The 8,908-nt window shown below is 36.2% G+C and overlaps 2 protein-coding genes across 2 annotated transcripts; one reads left to right on the top strand and one right to left on the bottom strand.

The window, feature by feature from the left end:
* The first annotated feature begins 988 nt into the window (after window positions 1–988).
* LOC133791200 (mitochondrial uncoupling protein 2-like) lies at window positions 989–5,148 on the top strand. Its single transcript, XM_062229123.1, has 9 exons — window positions 989–1,341; window positions 1,926–2,168; window positions 2,259–2,337; window positions 2,505–2,638; window positions 2,743–2,841; window positions 2,953–3,057; window positions 3,977–4,051; window positions 4,656–4,742; window positions 4,859–5,148. The coding sequence occupies exons 1-9, from the start codon at window positions 1,261–1,263 to the stop codon at window positions 4,886–4,888; spliced, it is 933 nt and encodes a 310-aa protein (XP_062085107.1). The 5' UTR covers window positions 989–1,260; the 3' UTR covers window positions 4,889–5,148.
* Window positions 5,149–5,306: 158 nt separating this feature from the next.
* On the bottom strand, window positions 5,307–7,383 carry LOC133791198 (protein GRAVITROPIC IN THE LIGHT 1). The gene is made up of 2 exons (XM_062229122.1): window positions 6,514–7,383; window positions 5,307–6,271 (listed from the first exon to the last, which is right to left on the bottom strand). Exons 1-2 carry the CDS (start codon window positions 7,232–7,234, stop codon window positions 5,490–5,492), a joined length of 1,503 nt encoding a protein of 500 aa, XP_062085106.1. The 5' UTR covers window positions 7,235–7,383; the 3' UTR covers window positions 5,307–5,489.
* Between the last annotated feature and the right edge of the window lie 1,525 nt (window positions 7,384–8,908).

Genomic DNA, 8,908 nt, shown 5'->3' on the forward strand with positions numbered 1-8,908 from the left:
TTGGTCGGTTAAACCGACCAAATCGAAGTTAAATTTTTTTTTTTAAATTCCATAATTTTTAGAAAGTTTTAGTTAAAAAAACTAAAATTTTTGGATTGTTGGAATTCATTTTGGTGCTTTTTTAAAACATAAATAAATAGAATATAATTACATTCACAAATTTGAAAGTTTGAAAACATAATTAAAAGTCCACATGCATAACATAACCTATACATATTTATAAGTTTGGTCGGTTTCGGTTCAAACTGGTCAGTCCACACGGATTTTTCAAACCAACCGAACAGTGGCGGTTTACGCCGTTAACGGTTTTTTCAGTGTTCGGTTTAATTGGTTTTGATTTTTTTGGTGTTCAGAAGGTCGGTATACTCGGATTTTTCGATTTTTCAGATTTTATGCTCGGCCCTAATAAGTACATATATAGGTCAAGTTGACTAAGACGGTTGACTTCTTGAGCATGCTTTGTTAGCAACTACATGATGGAAGGCCTCATTTAAGACTACATCAATCTCACCTTGCTCGGTTTGCATTCTCCTTAACTCTTTCTAGGTCAATACTAATATCAAGAAAATGATAAAAAAAAAAGATTTTAAAGAAAATAATTTTATATTATAAATGGCTCCCTTTTAAAGAATTTTTTTTATCCATTTGAATACTAAAAAATTATACTCCCTACAATATGATTTGAAAATAAATTTGGAGGTTACAGCATTAAACACTGTCGTTTTATCAATAGACGAGACGACTCGAAAAAAAAAATAATGTTCAAAACCAATAGGACATGTCGTTTTTGTGCATTAATTAAAAACGACCGACATTATACAAAATTTAAAAGCAATTAGCAGAAAATTGACAGATCATCCGAAAATAATAATTAGAAAATATTAAAAAAACAATAATAAATAAATAGAACGAAAAGATTAAAAAAGGTATTGCAAGAATCTCGGAACGAAAAATAATCCAATATATAGAAGTCCTCGCAAATAAATTATATACACAACTAACCCAAAAAATAAAAATAAAAACTGATAGAGACAAAGAAGACAGCTATAAGGTGTGTAAAACACCCGATTACCCAACCGTGATGAGCATCTTCTAATTTCTTCAATGGTGATCAATGCTCACTTTTAATTCATGCACCTTTCCTTCTTAATCACTCTTTTACTTCACAACCTCTTTATTTAACTACCTTCTTCTTCTTCTACCCATTTTTTCTCAACCACTGCTTCTTCTTCTTCTGACTTCTCCTTTGTAATTTTCACCATGGTGGATCTCGGCCCCAGGTCTGAGATTTCATTCGCTCAAACTTTTTTATGCAGTGCTTTCGCTGCCTGTTTTGCTGAGGTACGTGTATGGATGCTGATGGTGTTAATTGCGTTTCATAGTTAGGCTGTTTGCTTGGTTTGGCCAAAATTGAGTTGAATTGTTGTTTGTAGCCTTAATTTTTCTTTCTTTTTTTCGAGTTTTAATGACTGTTAGAGTGTTAATGACTAGCATTGGTTCCATTTTTGTTGGAGCTGGATTGATTATTGGTTAGCTTATCTATTTGGATTCTGAGAATGTTGAACAATTGTGTGTAATTTGCAAATTTGGTCGTAGCTCGTTGATAATTTATACCAAGATACTTCTTTCGATTGGTAATTATGGACAAGTTTGGCCAGATTTCGTTCACTGTTATGCAAATTGAGGTTTTAACAGCCTTTAAAGGGTCTGAGCTATCAACTTGAGTACCTTTTTTTGGACTTATTACGAACCAGGATATAATTTTAAATTCATTAGTCTTTTTTTTTAAAAAAAAAGAAAATTATCTAAGAGAAATTCATGTTGAAAATAGCTGCTTTCTTTGTTTTCTGGTGTAGTGAACTTTTAAAAACGAAGAGGGCTAAAATGACTAAAAGGATGATCATTCTAGCATTGTAATTTTGCAGTTTTGCACCATTCCTTTGGACACTGCTAAAGTAAGGTTACAGCTCCAAAGGAAAGCAGGTACTGTGGATGGAGCGAAATCAGATACAGTGGATGGAGGAGCTTCACCAAAATACAGGGGTTTGTTGGACACTATAGCCACCATTGCCAGGGAAGAAGGTTTAGCTTCACTTTGGAAAGGCATTGTTCCCGGATTACAGCGCCAATGTCTTTATGGTGGATTAAGGATTGGGTTATATGATCCTGTGAGTTAAATATACTTTCCTTCCTTAAGTAGTTGCTAAGATAATTTTTTTTTTAACATATTGTATACAATCGTAAATTTATTTGAACAGGTCAAGACTTTCTTTGTTGGCAGTGCTTTTGTTGGAGATGTTCCTTTGTATTATAAAATACTTGCTGCTCTGATAACTGGTTAGTATACTGGTCGCGTTACCACTTCTTTGAGTATCACACAACTTGCCCTACAATCTCATATTATGCTTATACAGGTCCCTGACTTGTTTTTCATATGTTCCTTGCCTTTGGAATTGAAAGTTTTAGATGTCTTTAACTAGAAACTATTTTGTAATGGATAACAGGAGCTCTGGCTATCGCATTGGCAAACCCAACTGACCTTGTGAAAGTTCGACTTCAAGCTGAAGGAAAATTGCCTCCCGGGGTTCCCAGACGCTATTCTGGAGCTCTTAATGCATATTATACTATAGTTAGACAGGTTAGTTTCCTTTTTATAGTACTTTATTTTTGCTCATCATTTTTCTTTTCTCAACCCGCGAACATAATTTTTCAATATTTTTTCTTCCTTTTGTAAATTTTTAGGAAGGATTAGGGGCTCTATGGACTGGACTGGGACCAAATGTAGCCCGAAATGCTACAATAAATGCTGCTGAGCTGGCTAGTTATGACCACATGAAGCAGGTAATAGTTTAGAGTTTGTTCTCTTTCATTTTTTCAATATGCAACTTATTGCTAGCATGTTATATCTAGGGTGTTACTTCTGTGGTATCCTGATTCGTTATACTTATGCAGACAATTTTAAAAATTCCAGGGTTCAGGGACAATATTTTCACTCATCTCCTAGCTGGTTTAGGTGCAGGTTTGTTTGCCATATGTATTGGTTCTCCCATTGATGTGGTACGTATTCTTTCACCATTTATTTGTAGGTTATGGATTTTGTTGTCCTAAAATAAGACCACGAATACCAGCAAATATAGATTCTGCCTCAAACTGTTGTTTTAATATGCATCCACTCTTAATTAAAGCTGAAGTTAAACATCTTTCACTTGGAGAAAAAAACTGAACTTATACATCTTTTTATTACTGCTCATATGTGAAAACTACTAAAACTTCAATCCGTTAAAGCTAGCTTAAGTGATTGGGTGGGTTGGTGGTTTGTGTGTGAATAGTCCGGGTTCAAGTTATTGTAAATATATCATATAAAAATAGAAACAAAAACAAAATAGAATAAAATTCTTAACTTCATATACACGATGAATTGGTGATTCTTTTGTCATATGTAATCAGGTTTTTGTATAGATAATTTTTCTTTTGATTTTCTGTTGACCTTGGCCATCCACAGTTTTGCTAAAACTGTAAGGAACGTTTGCCACACTCGAAACTACAGCAAAGTATAAAGGTTGACATGAAGCATATTAAATGATAAATTGGCAAAAATAGACCGTGATGCCATTGTCATATAGACTATAGTAATAAACTATATTGGATTATTGTAGTCAAATAATAAAATTGTCAAAATACCGCTTTCTGTCTCAGGCATGTTGTCTACTAAACTGCAAACAAGAAATATTAAGAATTGTTAGGCTTTTAGCCTCATAAATTCACAATCATAAAAATATGTAGTTATTTGTAACTATGGATATGTAGTGAAGGTGGTTGTTGCTCTCAATATTTAGACAAATCAGATATGATGGTGTTGCAACATTGGTACAATTTGCTAGCCAGTAATAATAGACTTTGTCAGCGGTAGTGATGTTTATTCTTTAAGGGATGAGCTAGTCTAACAATATTGGTTTGCTGCTGTGTATGTTTACAGGTGAAATCTAGGATGATGGGAGATTCAAATTATAAAAACACCCTTGACTGCTTCTTTAAAACTTTGAAAAGCGAGGTATGTTAACTTATTTAACGTTAATCTGAATTTGTGTTGTCAATGTGATTGCATTCTATATTTTTTTATGTGAATCGATCTGTAACAATGACACAGGCGGGATTCATAATGGGAAATTGGACCACCATATGTGTACCATATATGACCTTCGTTCATATAAATACATATTAGTTTGTGAGCTTCAGACCTTTGTGACTGAAGTCCTTGAAATTTTGTCACCTCATGGCTACTTACTATCCTAGTTAAATAGATTAATTTATAAAAGCAACTTGGAATTTAACTATCAAACTATCTATCAACTTAAAACTCAAATATGTACTCTAATAAGTATAAAAGAATAAATTTTGGTATGCTTGCATGTTCATCTTGGCTAAAGAAATTTCAAAGAAACCCTGTTAGCTAATGGATTTAACACAGAGGCAAACCTACAATCTTAGTTCTAAGAGATGGAGTCTTACAAACTCTGAGAAAATACCATGCCGTTGCAGCTGAGTCTTCTTGTTTTGTACTGGTGTTTTTTTTTTCTTTTTTTTTTCTCACTGTAATTAAACTTGTTTCATAAGTTATCGTCCAGTAATTTTTATTTGTTGCAATTGTACTGCAGGGAATTTTGGCCTTCTACAAAGGTTTCCTCCCAAACTTAAGTCGGTTTGGATCTTGGAATGTGATTATGTTTCTCATGCTTGAGCAAGTAAGATACGCAATTTAGAGTTTGGTCTAATTATTTTCTTTTTTACTTTAGTATTTGCTTGGCTTAAACTACTTGTATATATTATCTAATTTCTCATTTATAACTTTATATGACAGACGAAGAGATTTTTGACTGGGGCTCCATGATGGAATGGTAATGGGATCCGCAGATTAACTCCCATTTTTTTTCCTCACGAGAGATTGTTATATTGGATCTTACCTACTTTCTTTTCAACTTGGCGATTCTTATTTATAATATGGCCAAGTCTTTATTACTTTGTATCATTTGATGAATTGATGCTAGTTCCAAAATGTAGATTTGTCAAAACTCATTAGTCATTATTACAACACTATATTTAATACCCGACTATATATAGAGCATATGTTGCTTTACGCCCTTCTGAACAGCAGGCTTTGCTTTGTATTTTATTTACTTTATTTGGATGAGCCATGAATAGTAGACATTGTCACAATTGATATCCCTGCAATTAATAACGATTCTCACCTGACAAGAATGAACATTTTCAATCAAACACTTTGCTAAGCTAATCAAAGTAGAAACCAATAACATGCAACATTTCCTTTGGCTTTCATTACGCATGAACACTACACCTATTACATTAAGAAAAACATTACTAGAAAATTACAAGACATATCAAGTCTTAGGACATGTTATAGCCCATTTTTGGATTAACAGTCGTAGGGCATATTAATCATATCACTTACAACAATTCCAACGCTGCATTCTTCAACTCCTTGGTACCAAGTAAACCCGGGCTTTGATAACTGACCCATTCCAGAGCTTAAACCCAGGACTAACAGGCAAAGCCACAACCTGACCCGGTGGAACCCTCCCACCAGGAAATTTAACGACGCTCTCCATATACTGAGGATGAAACTCGGCTCCTCTACTAGCCTCGAACTGACTGGGAACCGGGTCGAGCGAGAAAGCCAACATGTGGAGAAGCCACACAGTTTTGGCCAGCTCCAAGAACTCGCTGTAAAACTGACTCCTGGGGTGGTTTCCAGCCACGACCTGGCGGTGCTGCTCCAAGTCCCCGAACAAGGATTCCTCCATTTTGGGGTGAACAATGGCAAGGTACTTCTTGGAGCAGAACTTGCCGAAGTGACAAGTGGGCAGTACTCCAAGAAGCTCAGTGGGTTCCATGGCCTTCATGTCACGGTACTGAGTGAAGCAGTCTCGCCGGAACTGTTCCGGGTTGATGAGCGATGCGAGGCTTCCGTCCATGTAGAACGTCTCGTGATCAAACCCTTGGAACATCTTGCGGGCTACGTAGGATTCGAGGGCGTACTTGGCGTGCTGGGTTGTGACGGAGGAGGATATAGTGGATACGGCTCCGGTGACTTTTTCAGCGGCGGCGGAGGCCAATTCTATGGAGCGGACTGCGGCTGCTATGTCCCAATGAGCGGAGCGCATCAACGAGAGGAGTAGAGACGTAAATGTCCTTAATGCATCATTTACTCTGCTCGTTGTCACCTCGAATAGTTCCGGTGATGTAGACAGCGGCGCTGTTAGTCGGGAAAGAAAATAATTAAAAACTTGTTCAGAGTATAAAAGTATGTTTGGCCGATCAGAAAACGTAAAGAAAAAGAATCATTCGTAATAAAGACAAGAGACTTTTTTTTGAGTCATCATTAACCAATGATTACGTGCCAGATCAGATACAAGGTCAAAAAATAAAAATTCAAAGGGTATAAAGGTCATTTCAATGCAAAAGGACAAAGTTTATTATAGTGAACAGGGCAAGTACCTTGAGCAAGACTGCAGCCGACCTTCTTCCTAGAAATAGACCTTCCTTTCTTCCCGTTCCGAACGCCATTGACGGTGAAGCTCATGAGCTTCTCCTTCAGATTCTTAACCTCAACTTCTCTTGCCTTCACCTCTCTCTTCAGCTCATCCATCGCCGCCTCATACGGCGCCACCACCTCTTTAATCGTCGTAGCCGCCATCAACATCCGGCCGGAGCCAGATCTCCCTCCTCCTCCGTTACCGCCGGGAAAAATATTCCTTCTGAACCTCTCTCTAAGCACCCCTAGCCTCCTAATCTCCGCCAACACGGCCGCATCGGCCACTCTCATCTTCTCCGGGTCCCACGGACAATGCGCCTCCTGTAATTTCAGGTACGCCTTCTTCATTGCCGAAACCGCATCAAACACTTGCCCCATCGTCATCTCCATCTCCGTCACAACCTCCCTCGTTCTCGGTTGCCAAGCCTTCTTGTGTTTCCCTCCGCTACTAGTACTGCTACCGCCGCTTCTCCTTTCCAGAACTCCTTCTATTTGTGCATCATCTTCATCGGTTTCTTCCTCCTCCTCGTGCTCGTCGGTCTCGTACTCGTACACTTCCTCCGCATCGCCTTTTCCCTCATCGTCGCTTAAATTTTCACGGCGTTCTATGCCAGAGAGCGGATGAAGCAAGCAAGACGCCGTCACTCGTTGAATCAGATCCGATAGGTTCGAAACCTTGCTCATTTTCCCCCCAAAGTTCTTCTTCGCCTTGACGATTTCACCACCACTGAGAGAGAGAAAAACAAGAATAAGGTCAGATTCAACCGAGTTAAGACGAGTAAAATGAGACCGAGCGAGCGAGAGAGTTAGTTTTTTAATTTGATGCTATCTCTGAAGTAAAGGCCATTAATGGTTTCATTACTCTATTTATTTATTTTTCAAAAAAAAGAATGATGTGGAATTTATATGTTTATATATGACGTCATAAATAAAATGGTACCTTGTGTTACTGAAGTCGGAGCGGAGTGATAATCTGGGTCGGGTTTCAACCGGAAGCCCGTAGAAGGGAACCGTTTGTGGCAAGTACTGTATCTGTACTGAGTCGTCGGGTACCGTTTCGAGCTGTTCCCTCCCAGTCCAGCTGGCGTTTTTTTTTTTCTTCTGTCTGGTCACCGGAAAAAAAGACTGTTACAGGTGTGGGTGGGTCTTCCATCTATTGTCTATTATTATTTAGGATATCGGAAAGTGGTATGTTTTGGAAGACAGCGCATAATCAAGTAATATTAACCGTACACGTGTACAACTAAATATAAGATAGTTTTTGTCTCACACGACACAATCTCATATATTTAATAAATTAAGGGTGGTGGTCCACTGTACCGGAAAAAACTTTTTAGTTAAGAGTTATATACAACTAAATATTATAATTTATTATTTTTTTAAAATAATATCAATTTTAATAAATATGGTTGACTAAGTTAAATTATTATATTTTTATGTATAATATTTTAGTATATATTATTATATTTTTATATATAATATTTTAGTATATATTTTAACATCACGTATTATTTCTTATATCTCGTATATACAATAATTTGTATAGAAAAAAAAAAAAAGATAACAAATTGTTAGTTAAATATAATTGTCACGTAGCAAGCTAAGATTTGGCATCGCATACTGCCACCTAGTTTTCTTAATTTGTTCAGTGAGATTTGGTTAAATATATGACAAGTTGAGTTTTGCATCACGAGGGGTCTTTAACTTATAATAATATCATGAATCGACATATTATTTTATTGTGATGTACACAAGCTAGTGTTATAGAGTAACCCTTTTTAGTTAAGATGTTTCTTTAATTTAATTGCTACCTGTAATAATGCACATCAGCGCATGCTTTGGCAAAATCTAAAAATAGATAAAATAAAGTGCATGTTATGTGTATGATAGTATGACATCTCTATACCCACACCTAATTATAATTGGTACATCACAATTATGCTTAAGGCTGCTACTTAAATTAATGTACCAATTAGGTGTGGTATATGTCATATAAAATATAAAGTAAAGAGGTAAAGAATGTTATCATGGTTTTCACTTTTCAATTGGTACCAAAACAAAAGAACTCACAAAAGAATGTATATGTACTTGAAAACATTATAATCTGAGCAAGGAAAACATGAGAATTAATACCTTTCAACACTCGAAGAACAAAAGAAGATATTGGGAAACATATTTGAGCTTTTCTTCTAGCTAGGCCGGACAGCAAGCAAACAGTGTCGATAATAATTTGATACAGAGAAAGAAAGAAAGAGATAGCTAAGAGGGAGAGAGAGAAAGAAGTTGTTTTTTTCTTTTTGATGAATGGGAAAGAACTTGTTTGAATAATGTAATGCAGATCACTACTATTATTTATAG

This window comes from Humulus lupulus, chromosome 7, assembly GCF_963169125.1.
Source record: "Humulus lupulus chromosome 7, drHumLupu1.1, whole genome shotgun sequence".
Taxonomy (NCBI): domain Eukaryota; kingdom Viridiplantae; phylum Streptophyta; class Magnoliopsida; order Rosales; family Cannabaceae; genus Humulus; species Humulus lupulus.

What these genes read in the sequence shown, in the direction of transcription:
- LOC133791200 (XM_062229123.1), top strand. Translation starts at nt 1,261, where the DNA reads ATGGTGGATCTCGGCCCCAGGTCTGAGATTTCATTCGCTCAAACTTTT. An exon ending in TCGCTGCCTGTTTTGCTGAG is followed by an intron (nt 1,342 to 1,925) that starts GTACGTGTATGG and finishes GTAATTTTGCAG; the next exon opens with TTTTGCACCATTCCTTTGGA. An exon ending in TTGGTTCTCCCATTGATGTG is followed by an intron (nt 3,058 to 3,976) that starts GTACGTATTCTT and finishes GTATGTTTACAG; the next exon opens with GTGAAATCTAGGATGATGGG.
- LOC133791198 (XM_062229122.1), bottom strand. Translation starts at nt 7,234, where the DNA reads ATGAGCAAGGTTTCGAACCTATCGGATCTGATTCAACGAGTGACGGCG. An exon ending in CGGCTGCAGTCTTGCTCAAG is followed by an intron (nt 6,272 to 6,513) that starts GTACTTGCCCTG and finishes CCCGACTAACAG; the next exon opens with CGCCGCTGTCTACATCACCG.